The 18,288-nt window shown below is 38.9% G+C and overlaps 1 protein-coding gene across 1 annotated transcript in view; it reads left to right on the top strand.

The window, feature by feature from the left end:
* Nucleotides 1–18,288, top strand: part of ppp2r5b (protein phosphatase 2, regulatory subunit B', beta) — a 55,288-nt gene that overhangs the window by 12,533 nt on the left and 24,467 nt on the right. The window contains exons 2-3 of the mRNA XM_034677079.1: nt 14,850–15,046; nt 18,113–18,214. Of these exons, the coding sequence (XP_034532970.1) occupies nt 14,850–15,046; nt 18,113–18,214 (299 nt within the window). The remainder of the gene's footprint in view (nt 1–14,849; nt 15,047–18,112; nt 18,215–18,288) is intronic.

Genomic DNA, 18,288 nt, shown 5'->3' with positions numbered 1-18,288 from the left:
AAAGTATCATGTTAAGGACAAGCTGTACCAGTTTTAAAAGGTGCAAATAGGCTGTAAAAATGAGTGGAAACAAAATAGCATGTTGCACAAATGTTCTAATTTTAAAAATAATCCAGAAAGTGTCTGCTTATTATTTTTTTTTATGTTAAGGTCAAGTCATACCCTATATCATTTAAAAGGGCTGTTTTTTGTTCTCAGACTATCAAAGTTTGATCAAATTACCACAATTTATTAACCTTTCTCCAGCTGAATCTGTGGTTAAGATTTTCCAAAATAAACATCAAGGCTACCATTGTGGCAAAAGTGAAGAGGGTAAACATAAGCTACGATCTCAACCACTCATACAAGCTACACCACCTCCGCATCCATCTCAACATCACAGATAACAGAGATAAATGTTGTGGGATTAAACAGCGGCTGCAGTCCTGGCATCAATTCATATTCTCTGCCAAGCATCGTACTGGCCTACAGGCGTTCGATGATGGAGGGGACAGCCTTGGTTTCCACACATTTTACAGCAGCATATCAGGAGCACTGATGTCCAATTAGCTCGACGGAGCATGGCTTGATTCTGAAATACCTGACCTACATGCCCAGAAGATTAGGATATTTTCATGTTTCTTGTTTGACCCAAAGGTAACCCGTTTCCTGGAGTGTCAGATTTTATCATTAAATTGTGGGGGTCTAATTTTCTGTAAACTGGTTTCAAGCAACAGAGGATAAAGGGAGAGTTCTCAGTTTGACTCAACTAACACTTAAACTGCTCTGAATGCTCTCAATGCTGGACCTTATTCTTTCCTACAATAACTGGAGACTTGGCGTTAATCTTTGATGAGGAAGCATTTGGCAGAAAACACACTTTCTTGTGACAGGCAGAGAGCTCAAGTAAAACAAGACTTGTTGGTTATCAGCCATCACTGGATAAAGCCAAGAAAGAAGGATAGATGTTAGCTATAATGTGCATTGTGTATATTATTTTTATAGGTATTTTTGCCTTCATGAGATAAAACAGCTGAGAGTCTGGGAGTATACCCACCAACTGCTGTGATGTGGACTAAAGCCTCTATACGTTGGGGACCTTACCTGCTGGACTAAACCACTGCCCCATGTTGCATCATTTTGAGGGTGAAATATTAATTCCGTCAATTTGCACCAAGGCGCTATTTAACATTTTTTACGGCTCTGGTCTTGTTCAACAAAGAGATTGAGGGTGAGTAAGGCTTAGACGGTTTCTGTTGACCATCTTCACCTCCTGTTTTGGCCATGTATTGGAGCATTTTATCTGTGTTTGTATAATAAAAAAAACTTTTCTGGAATTTGATATGATTTTGTTCAAATGTGTCCCAGTAATGAGCTTACTCATCTCAGTGACTTTTTTAAACTAAAGCATTTATATCAGGGAAATGCTGTGATTTACACATCAATGTCTTAGTTCTGGCACTTTTGCCTATGCCACATGTAATGTAATATCACATGTAAAGAGAATATATTCTGCACATGTCCCTTTTCTGGTCTGGCATATGTCTCTTTGCCCACATTATTATAGAAGTTGTTCTGTAGGTTCTACTTTAAATGTATTGTTTACTGTAAAACAGTAACCTCCTCACACAGACTGTATGAGGGAGATTGAATGACCGTGTGTATGTGCATATGTGTGTGTGTGTGTGTGTGTATGTAAAGGAGAGGCCAGCTTGATGGGCTTGGTATAGGGTTACAGAAGGCATGGAGTAGTTTCTGCTCTATGACTGTCTCAGATCAATTAAAAGGGAGAGTCGGGCTGAAGGGGGTGATGAAAGAAATGGAGTGAATGAGGAAAGAGGAAATGACTGAACATTAAGCTGACAGGTGGAGGAGGAACAGAGGGAGGAGGAGGGACTGAGAGATAAAAGATTTGAAAAAGGGCCGAGGTTATTGCAGGGAAGAGGATGTAATGAAACGGCTCACAGTGCAATAACCACAGACACTGCTGTGTCACTGGAAATAGAGTGAATTCTTAAAGGAATACGCTAATGCTTTGGTAAATAATCTCCATGGCTCAATCACCACGAGTGTCTCCTTCATGTTAACTCATAAATGTGTTCTTGTAAGACAAAGCATAGCTCAGAAAGCAAAGAAAATCAAATGTTTGACATGTAGAGGTGATGTGTTGTTAATCCTGCTGGAGGGAAATTGTTAAGGATGAATTTATTTTGGATTGGATGTTCTACAAAGAGCAGAAAATATGTGCAAATGCTTGCAATGATTTACAGCCTGCTTTTAGAATCACACTAACACCAAATCAGGGGCAAGAAAACTGAGCTTTTATCTTTCATTTATCACATTTCCTTGTATGTGACAAGCTGCAGCAGCAGCAGTGTGAAGAGCACTGCACAGCAAACCAATGGATTATTATTCTACAAGTGAGGGTTACAAAGCTGCTAATCAAATGTTGAAGACGTCTCCAGCTGAGATAACCACCTTCAGTATTTGTTTACTTACTGTCTCCAATTTGTGTTTACATTTGGCACAGCAAGTATTTCATGTAGAGTAGAATTTTACTATCGAAAAACCCTGAAAGTCATTCAGCAGTCTAAGAGAGTTCAGACTTTCAGATAAAACAAGAGTCAAGTTTATCCATGTCTGTCTGTGAAATCTATTTATCGACAGTGATTCAGCTGATTATAGGGAGAGTAAGCACCTAATAACTACAGGCAACAAAGCGTACAGCCGTGAACCACAGTCTGTGACACCCAGGCTCTGTGTTCAATGTGCTGTGTGGTGGAAAAGTATATTATTAGTAACGTTGGATTATTTAAAGATTGGCTTAGCGCACCACTTAATCTTTTGCCATGACTTACCCTTCTCTAACTGCCTTTGTTAAAGAGAAAATTAGATTTTTCTGTCTGTGCATCCATTGAATAGAGCCTGGGAATAATTTCTGCCATGCTTTGAAATCACCTGCCAGCACAATACAATGCTTTTTTTATTATTAAGTAAGTATTCAGAACCAGTAGTGGACACTGAATACATTACAATTCAGTCTTTATTAATTTAGCCATTCTTATTAGGAATGAAACTCTCAGTTTAGAAAGCTCCCATAAAAAAGGGACAAATATAATGGAGAGTTATCACTATTTCATGTTTCACACTCAGAATTGTAGGTTAGTGCTTTGGCCTTAACAAAAGAAAGATAACTGTCATCATCCACACTTGTGTTGTAAGTCCTGTAGTAGTCCTTAAATATTGTGATACTGTGGATTGCTGATATATCAGTGAATAAAAGAGAGTACAAATAATGATATCTAATTGAAAAGTAATAAATAAAAAGCTAGCATGTGTACCTTTAGTTTTGTCAACATATATGGATTGTCCTTGCTAATTAAGGACAGTGAAACTAGCTATCAACAAAAATCAGCACATTATCTCTTTAGAAAGTGGTTGTAGCTAACATGTCACATGTTGAGTACCCTCTCAAAAACAAATAACGTCTCCATCCTCATTTACAACTCCTCTGTCTCCCCCTCCCCCCATGTTAAGAGTCTGGGTACCATCCTCGACAGTACACTGTCATTCCAGTTCCACATCACTAATGTCACGCGGTCAACATACTTCCATCTCCGTAACATCTCTCGCCTGCGTCCATCTCTCTCCCCCAACAGTACATCCATTCTGGTTCACACCCTGGTCACCTCCCTCCTGGATTACTGCAACTCCCTTCTCTTTGGTTTACCTGACAAATCCATCCATAAACTTCAACTGGTTCAAAACTCTGCCGCCCGCATCATCCCCAGAACCCCCTCCACCAGCCAAATCACACCTGTCCTGCAGCAGCTCCACTGGCTTCCCATTAAATTCTGCATCATTTTCAAGATTCTGTTCCTCACTTTCAAGGCCATCAACAACCTAGCTCCTCAGTACCTCATTGACCTCCTCCAAACATAAATACCCACCCGTATTCTCAGGTCCTCCTCTTCCATCCAACTCACCCTCCCACCTGCTCGCTTGACCACCATGGGGTCGAGAGCCTTCAGCCGCTCGGCCCCCTGCCTCTGGAACTCTGTCCCCCTGGACGTACAAAATTCCACCTCTCCCACCACCTTCAAATCCCGCCTCAAAGCTCACCCTTTCCGCCAAGCCTACTCACTTTAATCTATCTCTATAGGACTGGAACGACCCCCCCCCCCCTCTCATTTTATTAGTATTGTATCCTTATTCTAATGTATTTATGTATTTATTTACTGTTGAGTGTTGCTTTTATTATTGCTATGTTGTAAGGTGACCTTGCGTGTCCAGAAAGGCGCCTATAAATGAATTATTATTATTAATCGATATTAGCTTTGTGGGCATTCAACAGACACAGAGTAGCTTTATCATTTACATGGAGTTGTATTTCTATCTACTCTTCTATAAGCTAGTTTTAGTCTCCACTTACTGCTGGGCAAAAGTCTCAAACTTCTTTATGTGCCAGCTTGTTCACTACTAGTATACGCTAGCTGCTTAAGCTGACTGATAGCCACATGCTGTTTTAAAATGTTAATTATATACAAACTTTATTTAACAAACCCTTATATGCAAGTGACAGACAGAATAACTCTTTATGGATATGCATAGCTTCACTGTAGGATGAAAAGGAGAAGAAATATGTAATTTATAGGCACTGTCAGCCACTTAGCTGCTTAATAAGCAGATTCTTTGATAAGCTAGTTGATAACTTTATTGAGGGTAAGGTCAAGAACTTTTAGTACTCGCTCTGTGTTGTATTTTGTAGGTTGATAAAAGCATGTACCCCAAAACAGTACAGCTGCAAGGTATTAAGATAAGATACTCCTTTATTCGTCCCACAACGGGGAAATTCATGGAGTTTAAGCAGCAAACAAGAAGGTGTACAGTACAAGAATATATATGTAGAAAAGAAATGTTCATCAAAGACGACAGATTGGCCATAATTCTCTTGTCAGCCACCACCTCCACAGGGTCCAGGACTGAGCTGGCCTTCTTCACCAGTTAGTTCAGTCTTTCTATCTTGTTTTATTATTATATATCAAAACATTGATCTAAAAAATTGAAAGGTTAGGTTATAAATCTATTTGAAAGTGTTCATCATTACAGACACCTCTAAAAAGAAGAAGCACTGTGTCCTTCAAAAAGAAATTAGTAGTCAGGTACATTCTTCCAGCAACACTGGACCCAAAAACACGATTACTGTCATTTTAGGTTGATATTTTTTTACTCTGAAATATAAGAAGCTAGTCTCTTTTTGCTGCTCTTACTGAGTGCGATGAAAAATGACCATTATATACCTTAATGTGTTGAGATCTCCTGTAATCAGACAGTCAAGCAGGAATAAAAGACATAGCCAAAAATCTTCTAATGTTTTCCCATATTTTTTCATGTGGTCACCTCGGTTACAAGTAACATACTGTACATACAACCCTATCTACATTATACATGATTATACCCAGCAAGACCCATTACCTATTCTTGGTACCATCACCAAATAATGGCTTCTGAGTAGTTCCTGCTCTAAAGCAGCAGGATGATTTGTCCTGTTTTTTCTTGGAAGGTAAATAGCTGTTTACGTTTTCTGTGTTCTTGAAAAATCTAAAGATGGAGCAATGGAAGTGTGGGTTAGTCAGTCATAAGAGATCCCTCCTCGTGTTTCATTCTAATCATGCTGTTTGTAAGCAAGATAAAGGACAATGTCCTGCACCTGTTACCCAGACAGTTTGTTTGGTCATGGATGTATTTATCAGAAGGATTAGATTATTTAGAGACGGACTTAAAGCACGTCACCTAAACCCTTTAAGGTGATATTTATACTGTCCTGACTTCCACACTGCTTGGTGTCTCACTTTTGATTGCTGCTGTAGCTTCCTTTTACTATTTATAACTAATTCTTTCTCCTGCTTTCCTCCCGTTCCTCCTTTATCTGCCTCTATCTCCCTCTGTCTCTCTCTCTCTCTCTCTCTCTCTCTCTCTCTCTTCCCCTCCCTCCCTCCTCATTCTCTTTTCCTCTCTGCGTCACTGCAACTGTGCATTGAGCATGAGTGTGTGCGTAATGACAGAGGTGCAGAGGCGGCTTGCATGGTAGCTAAAACAGAAGCTGTCTTTCTCAGTCACACACACACACACACACACACACACACACACACACACACACACACACACACACACACACACACACACACACACACACACACACACACACACACACACACACCTAAACAGAATAACTGTTATTTAAAGACAAGAGCTGTACTTGCTCATTTGAGAAAGAAAAAAAAATGCCTCATAGAGATTGATGGGTGGAGGGGACGATGGGAAAGATGTAGAGAGTGAGGGGAAGAAAAGAAGGGAGGCACCTAGTGATGGAAAGATAAGAGAGGCAGGAGGAGAACGAAAGGGATGATGTCATCTTTTAACCCTATCCCGCTCCCCTCGCCCTACTGTTTCCTCCCCAGATTCTTCCTCCGCTCCTCTCTGTCTCTGTTCAGCAGAACTATATTTAGATTTGTGCAGCTGTGAATGTGTGTGTTTGTGTGTTGGTGCTGTTGCAGGGTGCTTGGCATTGCTCAGTCTTATATGGTGCTGCTCTTTTTACCAAATGCTGCTCCTCTTCCCCCTTTTGCTGCCACCATCTTTTCGGTGTCACATGCTGTCTTGTCCCTCTCAATGATATGACGTCTTTTTTGGCCAACCTGTCCATCCTCCTTGCATTTAAAGGATGTGTCTGGAGATATTATTTATCGTACTGAGCTAAGGGAACAGACCGAACCTTCAAGGATTTGATCCTACTTATAAATATTCTATGAAGGATATCTTTTCACTCTATTCCTTTTTCACTCCAAAACTATTCAAACATATGTCCCTTGGTGACGTGCTTCTTTACTAAGATGAACATGGAAACTGTTGTTTATTTTGAGACAATCCCACATACATATCTTCATGCAGCAAAATCTTGCTGATGTATCAAATGTAGATTAAGCTACCATCGAAAATAGTGGCTGAAAAATATGCTTTATTTTTTATATTTTTGCACATCATAAGAAGAAGAACAACAACAACAGCAGCAACAACAACAACAACAACAACAACAACAACAACAACAACAACAACAACAACAACAACACTGTGCCTTAAGCATTGTGCAGCCCACTTAGTAAACAAGAGTTATAAAATCCAGCCATACAGATACGTTTCATGAACAGTTCCATAGTTGTACATTTACAAGACATGATGTGTACAATAAAAGCAGAGAAGTATTTCAAGACTTTTCAAATTAGGGACCTTTTCAGATGCTTTTTGAAGGATGATAATTTAGATGCTGGTTGCAGAGATGTAGGCAGATTGTTCCAAAGAGATGGTTCTCTGTATTTCAATGTGTGCTGATTAAGGGACGATACACTTTAAAGGTCCAGAAATTAGAGAGGCAGACTTGGTGGAAATTGAATTTAATATTTGTAAGTATTTTTAAATTAGTGTATAATCACCTGAATACAAACATAATTTTGCTTTTGTTAACTTAGAATGAGCCTTTATAGCTACATAGGAGCGGGTCCCATTCTATGGAGGCCTCCATCTTGTATGGCCATGTTTCTACAATAGCACAGAATGGACAAACTAGTATTAGATTCTGATCGCTAGTTATCGCTTAATATTCTTATTTCTACACACTGTACCTTTAAGTCTCAAAAACTACAGTGAAAGGAAGTAATTTTATTCTTAAAAAGTGTCTAAAATGTTCAGGTATGACCATTCTCTGTAGATTTGAACAACAAATGATCCACACAGTATTCATTATAGTTCATGTAGGAAAGTTAATCATGTACACTGAATTATTAGATTTTTCGGGTGACATTTTTGTCTTCACTCATTCATTCACACTCATTCATTCACTCAACAACTGTCTCCACTTTTACAAAAAGACTGAAAACATATTTATTTTCTCAAGCGTATGAATGATATAATGACTGTTGTGACTGGATGCATGTGCAGCAACACTTGCTGTTTGTTTGATTGCTGTATCTGATGTATGTTGGGTGCATCTATTGTTTTTCTGTTTTTATTTATTCTATTAGGAAAAATGTCTTTATGTTTTTAATTCTCCATGTAAAGCACATTGAACTTACGGATAATGAAATGTGCTTTATAAATAAAATTGCTCTTGCTATTCATCAAACCAGAAAGACAAAACCAAATTTATACCTTAGCGTTTAAATTGTACTGAATAAGTTAACACCTTTGTTGGACCACTTGCTTGTTTCATGTACATTTTTTAACACACAGTTTGGGGATGAAACTTAAAAATAAAAAGCTGTTCAGGTGGTAAACAAACCTGTGGATTTTGTATTTAAATTCACACACTAACTTAATACAAGCTTCTTATAGTAGCAGCTAAGCGAAACAGCTGATCACTGAGGCATTCACATCAACTCAAATCAATCAACCAATCAATTAATTACTCAATTACTCAATTTATTAGTCATGTGTTACTTAAACAGGTCATGGTTACAAGACTTCGTGAGTGACTCCTTCTCACATGTTGTCATCGTGTAATAGTATCTACACACTTACAACTCTTTCATGAAAGAAAAAAGAAATCAATGATATCATGAATCGAACAGAGCAGTTTTAAATTCCTCGCGTCTCTGCCACTATTATCTTGTACCAATAATGCGTAACCTGGATCAGGTGTTCTGTATTAATTATGAAGGGATTCATACTGAATCTATTCATTTGAGGATTTGAAAGAAGGGTGTAGGCTGACAACCTTGTTCAGTTCATATTTGATGGATACAATTTCTCAGATTTTCCATTTGCCTTCACTAAATTGCATTTTAATGTTTCACTATTTAATGGGCTATAAAGTCACACAGCAGGACTGAGTTAATTCAGAAGCTTTCCAAACTACATTCAGGAAATTATCTATCTCTTTATTTCTTCTTTGTGGTACAGTTGCAGTTTGCCTAAGTTAGGCTGTTGGCCTCTCTGTTGTTCAAATGTCCTCTTCATTTTTTGTGATTGCTGTTGTACCACTTAAAGCTGCTACTGCACACTCAGCCCCCCGTGGAGAGGGAATCTCTCACTGAGTTGCCTCTCTTGAGGTTTAAGACAATATTTTCCTAATACACCAGACATTCTTTTTTTTCTTCAGACAGCGCAGGGCTGGTTTTATTGTTGATTTGTGTCTGAATACCCAGGGAGACTTTTTATGTACAGGATTTTCTGCCTTATTAACACGTGAGATAGCTTACAGGTTTGCTCTGGGGTACTATTCGATAATCACTGGCATCTATTCTGCAATTATTCGAGCAGTGACAGCGTCTGACTCGACTCTCATGCCGTTTTTTCTGTGACGCAGCAGGATGCTGTGTATGTTTACATGTCACAGCCATGTTCAGTCTCTGCGGTTATCTGCGTTTATGAATCTCACACCACTGCACACGTATTTCCAGCGACTGTTATTTAATGCGGTTAGCAAACAGCCTTAAGACACTCTATAGCTACCGTCTGACGGGAATACAGTATTACAACCAGACGCGGGTGAAAATTATGAAAATAGTACTTTCAGAATGAGATAATATTCGCATTAACTCTTTGATTTTTAAAGAGTGAACGAATATTCGGACATTCAAAAAATATGTCCCATTCCTAGTTTGCTCTACTTGAAGGGAAGAAGTCTTTTATGATGCTGGTTGTATCTATTTTTTTTCAATGGCATCTGGGTTTATAGTCCTTTCTTTGTTTTTATTTCATTCAGGATACAGTATTTATGTGGAGACGTAGAAATCTACTTTGTCACCTTCCAGTGTAATAGATCCCTCACACCCAAGCCACTCTGATCCGTTCCAACAAAGTGTTAGCAAACCTGATCACGCTAGCAAGACAAGTTATAGTGACAATTTTGGATATGATGTTGCCACACACAACTCATAACTGTAAAGCCTCCAAAATTCCACCATGTATGAGGTACTTGAGTGCATGAAAAGGCACTTAAAGAGCAAAGCACACTCTTGATCTGCACCTCAGTTGTAAAACATCCAAAGCATGAAAACTTGTATACTGACATAAAAACCGAGAGTGCAGTCATTTTATGCATTTCATTTTATCAAGATCAGCGATTCAAGCTGTTGACATTCAAACTTGACCACTCTCTGAGGTTAGTATTTCAAATGTATTAGCAGTTATTAAAATCTGTAACACATCCAGCAAGCATGAAGCAACAGTAGGGTCCATTTGGAAATTCTGACCACCTTGTGAACCAGTTAGTCACTTACTCTGTGTGTCTTTCGTCCTAGGCCTGTAATGTACAGTTAGGTCAAGAGCAGCTGCCTGTATAATGTGGTTGATGTAAGCATTGAGGAAGAATCAAAAACCTGGTGCAGGCCTTTAAACCAAATCAAAGTGCTCCACAGAGATTTGTTTTGTGAGTGTGTCACCATGAAAGACCTCTTTCACATTACACATGGCCACGAGAGCTGCTGAGAGCTGCTTTTAATAAGGAAAACAGTAGAGCTCCCAGTACTTTAGATAATGAGGGGAAGAAAAGAATACACTGGCATATGAATCATTATTTGTGTATCATGCGCATTGTAAAAATAACTTTTAGCTGACGAGTGGCGCTTGAAGCATTTTGCATTTACATTAATTGTTTTGAAACGCTTTTGTTATTGTGTTAATACAACTTTGGAAATGTTGTGTCATGTTGACATTATGAATTTAATCTGAAGGAGTAAACAAAGGCATAAAATGAAACTACTTGCACTTCATGCTGCATTTTAAATGTAATAATCACAGCCAGGCTTGTTACTCATTCAAAACATCAATTTGTCAGAGACATGAAAATAGCTCAGCATAACTGACTCACTCACTGTGATAATGAACTTAGTTAATATTCTAATCACTGCTCTGACATGATATTAAAAGATGGTTGAATGAATGGGTCTGGAGCAACCTGCTTTGACCTAATAATAGCACAGCCATGAAGAAAACTGAAATTCACATCACTCATTATTATATTAGTTTTGTTTCTTCACCACGCTGTGCACTGACTTTGTGTCGTGTTCCTTTCTGGCCTTGGTGTAAGCTTTCTGTACAAGACATGATAAAAGACAGTAAGGTAACATGTTGCCCATTTGCCTTGCCTTAAAACATGCACAGTGGCTCTCTCTGTGCTTGTCATCTCCTTACACTTTTTTTCTCGTTTCTCTCTCCTCACTCTCTCCCACACTTGCTCTCACATGACCCACCAAGTCTCCTCAGTCTCTTCCTCTACCCCCTCTTTTTCTCACCTCCACCTCCTCTTTCACTCGCTGCTCCTGAACATACATACATACATGCTTTTCCTTTCCCTCCATCTTTTCACCTCGCTCTGTTCTTTTTTTCCTCAGTCCCAGCACGGCACATCTTCATACAATTACTTTCCATTAAAAATGGATTAGATTTCACCTTCACAGTCTGTCTACAGAGGGAGAACAGTAAGGGAGGGAGGGAGAAGACAGAGAAGAAGGCTTGCTATGAGAAATCTGTGGGGAAGGAAGGACTAGGAGAGAAAAGACATCAGGGAGATAAGCAAGGATAGAATGATAAATAAATAAGATTAAAGAAAGAAAGGATGGTACTCTAGTAAAGGCATCGAGGTAGAAAACTAATAGAATGATGAAAGGATTTAAGCAGCAGTGACCCAGGAAAGACCAATAAATACAGAGATGTTTCTTGGTCTCATGGTAAATTTAGGCTCACATTTGCTCTCATAGCTAAGTCAGGAGAAATACTTTGCCCTCACATTAACTTCTCACACTTCTTTTCTGGCACAAACAGTCCAAAAACTGTGTGAATGTGACTGTCACACATTTGGCCAGTCACTGAGAAATGGCTGCAATTCAAGAACAAATTGACCGCACACAGTAAAGGACATACTTACAGATGTCAAAACTGAGTTTAAAGTGGGCAAAAGAAAGGTTGAAGAAACCTCAAAGAAAATATTTATGCTCGTTATGTCAGAAATGTTGAATGGAAAAATGAGAAGAAGGAAAACTAGACTCTTTATATACAAACAGCATGAAGTTGCCTGCATTCGAAGAAAGGATAAGTTTGAAACATCTTCCTGAAGAGGCTCTTAGAATAGTCTGACTTGATCTGAACTAAATTGAACCTCATATACACAAAGCTGTTTATCTGTAAGGTTAATTTAATCAACACTATCAAACTGCAACTTGGTTTGGTTGTGTGTTAGGCTTTAAAGAAATCTACCCTCAAAAACAGATATCTTTGATATCAGCATCAGAAGTGTGGAATCAAACCTGGTCATATTTGAGAGGATTAAGACAACATCAATCTAACTAGAGTGTGTCTTGTATCTTGACACATCAAGCAAAGGGCAGTCCTTGTCTAATGTTGCGAAGCTCTGTGCCAGAGGGAGCAGATGGTCCTGGTGTGTCCCAAAGAGGTGAGGCGGCCTGGGGCTGGAAGAGCTCCAGCCTGGCCCCCCTTAACCCTCCTGTTTTCCCACTTCGGGGTTAAGAAGGGTTAAATCTAATCTGTGCCTGCTGTGTGTTGGTGTGTGTGTGTGTGTGTGTGTGTGTGTGTGTGTGTGTGTGTGTGTGTGTGTGTGTGTGTGGGTTGGCGAATGGATCATCCTCTTTCCAACTTTACAGATAGTCTAGACTGCTTCCGTCATTTCATAAGCTGTATTGTTAGGGGCGGCTGTGGCTCAGTGGTAGAGTTGGTGTTGTGGGACAAAAATGTGTCTTTGTATTGCTTGCCATTGCACACTTAAGTCAGTGGTCACACTCAAAGATCAGCTGCTCTTTTCTCCATTCACACAAGAAAATAAAACAAACTCTTTCTGTCTTAGCCACTGTAGCAGGTTGGTTCAAAAGATGGCATTGCTGGTGTGTTGGCCTCATTATTTTAAATTAAATGCCCTAAAAAATGGCAAAATAAACGAATGGCCCTAGTGGGATGAATCCCTCTGACATTGATGATCCCTTCTCCTTATATATTCCCCACTACAATGTTTTGTTGTTTTATATGAAGTGCTCAACAACTTAGATGGACTCCATAAAGTCGGATCCTTTTTGGATGAATTGTCATCAACCTGGTGATCTCCTCTTTTTCTCCACTTTTTATACAAGGCCAATCCTATTTACTGACAATTTTATTAATGTAGGCTGATCTTTATCATGTCAAGTCAGATAATTTTAATGTATGCATTACCCAAACACAATGAAAGTTATTTCAAAGGACTTCCATAATCAATCAATCTTTATTTGTATAGCACCAAATCACAACAAATGTTATCTCAAGACGCTTACAAACAGAGCAGGTCCAGACTCTACTCTATGTTAAATTAATAACAAAGACCCAACATCAAGACAGGATAAGATCCAGTTCCCTCTCATTGACAGGACTCGGTCTTATCTCATCTTAATCCACCATGAGCAGAGCACCTCACAGTATTTAGCTAGTTACAGCGCCAAGGAAAAACTTCCTTTTAACAGGCAGAAACCTCCAACAGAACCAGACTCATGTTAGACAGCCATCTGTCTCAACCGAGTTGGGGTTGGAATGTGGATGTCTACACTATATTATTTGTTGTGTCTGTATGTCAAGGTATACCTCTTATATGCTAACGTGATGCAAAGCTTACAGCAGCATTCAGCTCACTGAATGCTTGAGGACAGTCTGACACAGTCCCAAGCATGACAGTCAACTGTCTTTCTAACCTTCTATAAAGATAAAGCAATCTTTGAAGCTCCCTAAAAGTTTAAAAACTGGCAGACATACTGCCAAACTTCCCAGTTTCAAAGAAGAAAAGTGGAGGTCCTATGGGGTTGGATGTACATCCAAATGGTATGGTTCTTTACTGTATGAACTACAACTTCAAAAGGCAGTTTGAAATATATTTTTATAGAAGGCCGTCTGTCTGTGATGTTTTTTCCAGCTCCTATCATTTTAACTTTCACAGCAGTCAGGACAGAGAAGCTATATATCATTCTATAATAGTGTGGAGCAACTTCAACACTCTGCTGGACCCTAACTAACCCTGGAAAAGAGAATATTTTACCATACATTTCATTGACATTTTCATTTATTTCAATGTAGATTTGCATACTATTGCTCAGACTAAACCTCACACCCATCATACTAATATAGTTCTCTAAAATGTGGATATTTTACTGCTACACCGAGCTATTGAGTCATCAATCATCTGGTTACTCAGGAAAACCCAGCATTCCCATCTGGCTGCTGTCAAAGTCTATAAATCGCTTTTTTGCTTTTTATTATCTTTCATTCTTTTTGTGTAATACTTTGCAGGATTAGCTGTAAAGTTTCCCACACCCCCAGGTCTGCAGATTCAGTTTAAAACTCACTTTGTGTGTTCAGTAATTCAGGGTTATCAGCTATGTTCTCTACATCTGTGAAAAGTGTTGTTTTTGGAAATACAAGGTTTTAATCTGATATCCAGCAGCAGGTTGTTTCATTGTGACGTACAGGTCTGGAGAATGATTCTGACAGGTAATAGGACTAAGATACAACACAGCCCTCTGGAGAAGGTGTGTGTATGCGTGCATGTGTGTATGTTGATTCCAGCCTCAGTCTGTGTGGGTGTGTACAAATGTATTTGTGGAGTAATAGTCTGCTCTTTTTCCCTCATTACCTTTGAGAGAGGATCTTGCCTGTAGAATTCATTTCTGTGTACTCCAACACTCCTACTTTGTCAAACGCTTCACTACCAAACACAAAGCCCCTCTCAGGAAATCCATCTGACTTAGCGCAGAGGAGTCACCTTTTCCGTCCTTTTACCTCTGTGTCTAACATTTCTCTTCTTTCTCCCCCTCTTTTCTCTCTGCCTCTCAATCATCCAGACGCCCCGGTGGCAGAGTTACACGAGCTGTTCTGTAAGAAGCTGCAGCAGTGCTGTGTGCTGTTTGATTTCCTGGACTGTGTGGCCGACCTGAAGGGGAAGGAGATCAAACGTGCGGCGCTCAATGAGTTGGTGGAAAGTGTGGCTACAAGCAGGGGAGTCCTCATAGAGCCTCTCTACCCAGAGGCCATAAAGATGGTAGGAGGGAAGGAGGAGAGGGGAGGTCAAGGGTGGGAATGATGAATTTGTGGATGCATGAATTAGAGTATAAAAATGACAGACATGAGTATGGAAATGCCAAAATATTCAGCACAAGGATGGCGCCCAGATGATGACAAACAATAGTCATAGGAGAGAAGCAAAGTAAATATAGAAAGCCAGAATAATGTTTCCACAGGGGAATCAATCCTCATCATATGAGACACCTGGAACTCTGCGCACAGCAGGGAAATGAACTAAGAAAGACGAATGACAGCATAGATGTGGGAGGGAAAAAAGAAGGTAGACAGAAGGTATTATGCAGCTGAGAAACTCCTGAGCCTGAAGGCTATGAACAACTGTAGTGAGGGAGGAAAGGAGAAAGGAAGAGAGTGATATAAGTAGAGTAAAAGAAAAGAAGAGCTAGAGTGTTAGCAAAGGGTGCTAAGTAGCAATAGGCTGCAGAGATGGCGAGAAAGAGAAGGGTGGACAAAAAAGATAGAGCGGAGTGTGGTGGGAAATGTGTGGACAGCATGACGAAACACCAGAGGTCCCAGAGGATGTAAAATGGAAGACACAAAAGGGGATTGAGGACAAAAATTAAAGCAGGCAGAGTATATTGCTTATGTTAGGAGGTCACTGTGCCCAGAGGATGTGAAAAAGCTGATAGGACAGGGGATGGAATGAAATAGATGGCGAAGGCTTTAATGTGAGGTCATTGAGTTAAAAATGTCCATTAAAGAAAGTTGCAAATAAGTGCACAGGTGAGAGCTAAAGTTGCGGTGAAGTAGATTCAAAGAAGCAGTTCACAGAAACACAATACTGAAATGACAAAGTGAAACGTGCCATAGTTATGTGTCCCTACATTGAAATGTTGTAGAACTTTGGTCTAATCTATACACTGTTACAAAGCTGTTTCATCAACACTCACAAGTATAAAACTGCTTTTTCAAAGTAATAATTTCTTATTTCAAGCATGAAATAAGAAATCAGGACTTTGACACAATTGTATCTCTTCACACAGTTCAAACAGATGACAGCCAAATGTAATCCACTGTTTTATTTTCAATGAAACAATAGAAAATATGTAATACTATATATTACTAGAGTTGGCACAGTACTGTAAACTGATACTTAACATTTAAACATTTAACATTTCAAACCGTTTCAAACAGAAATACTTATATTCAGATAAGTTCTTCCAAATTACAAGGCAGAAAATGATTCTACATAATGAGAAATATATTCTTAACCTTTGTCTTTCCATCAAGAAAAGTAAGTAAATTTGTGTTTAGTATAACTTTGCTGGTTTCAAGAAATGTAATGCCTAGTGCATGTCAATATGTCAAGATAATGGCATTAGCATTTACTTAATTCAAGAATATTTTTTAACATATTGAGCAAAGAAGTCTCATATATTTTTATTTCTGTTAAGAAAAATGCACTTGTTATTAGTGAAAATACACTAATTAATTTTAAGGTATTTCAGGGCTCATTGAGGTTAGATATTTTAACTTGTTTTGGAAAGTCTTGACAAGCCAAATTTTCTTGTTCTGTTGGCAGATACGTTTGATTAGTTCAAGTAAAATACCCCCAATTTTTGTATATTTTTTTCTTGTTTTTGAAGGCTGGCTTTTTGCAGTGTACATGCCGTCAGTGTCACTGATATCACGGCCATACTCTCCATTACTTCTTTAGCATCATATTATGTTCATAGCTAGACTAAAATGCTTACAGTCATGCTAGCTACCTTGCAAGGCTGTAATTAGGCACAGCAGTGATTTGAACTAAATGCTAACATTAGCATGATAACATGCACACAATGACAGCCTTAAAAGCTGTCATTACCAGTCATTTTCTACAGCATGCTAGCTTGTAATTACATTCTGCAGTTAACTGGGGTAAGAACAAATACAAAAAATGAACCTCAGTTTACATTATTTGTCTCTTAGCTGCTACTAGCTAACTGAAATGATTGTTACAGAAAACAAGACAAGGAAGGGAGATGTCTGAAATAAAGCAACATGATAAGAAAATCATGGCGATAAAGGCTTAAAATTGATTAGACAATAAGTAAAAGAGAGATAATTGAGAAATAAGTTGCTAGCAATGTGCCTCAGCCACTTAGGGTTAAATGTCCCAACTGTCTTCTAGAATGACTTGACAATAATGAATGTGAGAAAACAATGATATTTTAAAATCCAAATGAGGTCTTGTCATGTGAACTGAGTCATATACTATTGCAGTAAGAATTTTCAAACAGTGATGATAAGGGACTGAAAAATCGCACAAGAAAATAATGCTGAATCGAGGTGCTGAAATTTACTGCTGTGCTTTTTGCAATGCAGTTTATGCACTAAGTGGCCTGTGGAAATGCATTTGTTGAATAAATCATGATATAGTGATGCTGCATGGCTTATTAATTCTTCCCTAACACCACTCTGCAAACAGCATCAAATATGGCCGACTATAGCCAAAGAAAAGAGTGGTTGAAGTCTTTTGTTTTTGACTAAACAACAGCTGCTTCTTTTGATCAGATCATTGGATATCGTTGTCCAGTACTGCCAACCACATACATCACACACTCTTTAACCTATATCATTACCTTAATTGAGCGTATAGAAGCCTGCTAAGTAGCCATTAAATGCAGGACTTGAAATTGCATTATGTTTAATCTGTTGGATTTTTCCTGGGGGCTGTTGTGGTGTAGTGATAAATGTGTGTATCCTTTTGAAATAGCAGCATGACAAACTCCAGATGAGTCAGAGGATGTTTTCATTTATGTGTTTTGCTCTGTTATGACTTTGACTGTTCTTAAGCAGCTAAAAAAAAAGCTCAAGTAAATAATTTAACACTCAATTGTTTTTTTCTTACTCTGTGAAAACTTTGTCTGTGATTTGATTCTTTCTTATTTATCTTTTTCCTGCCCCCCCCCCCCACTTTTCACCTTTCTTTATCCACATCTCTCCTTACCTCTCATCTATTTACATCTTTGCCACTTCCTGTCTTTTTCATCACACCCCTCTTCCTGTCCCTTTTCCTCTTCATCTCATTTGTTGTTTCCAGATCTCTGTAAATATCTTCAGGACTCTCCCACCCAGTGAGAATCCAGAGTTTGACCCAGAGGAAGATGAGCCCACACTTGAAGCCTCCTGGCCACATCTGCAGGTACATTATTCTCATAAAAATGTATCTTGTGGTAAAATTGTGGTTGTGTAGTTTAAACACCTCCTGTAAAAACA

The sequence above is a fragment of the Notolabrus celidotus genome, chromosome 23, assembly GCF_009762535.1.
Source record: "Notolabrus celidotus isolate fNotCel1 chromosome 23, fNotCel1.pri, whole genome shotgun sequence".
Taxonomy (NCBI): domain Eukaryota; kingdom Metazoa; phylum Chordata; class Actinopteri; order Labriformes; family Labridae; genus Notolabrus; species Notolabrus celidotus.
Note: the sequence above shows the minus strand (reverse complement) of the source record. Positions and strands in the feature narration are given on the sequence as shown.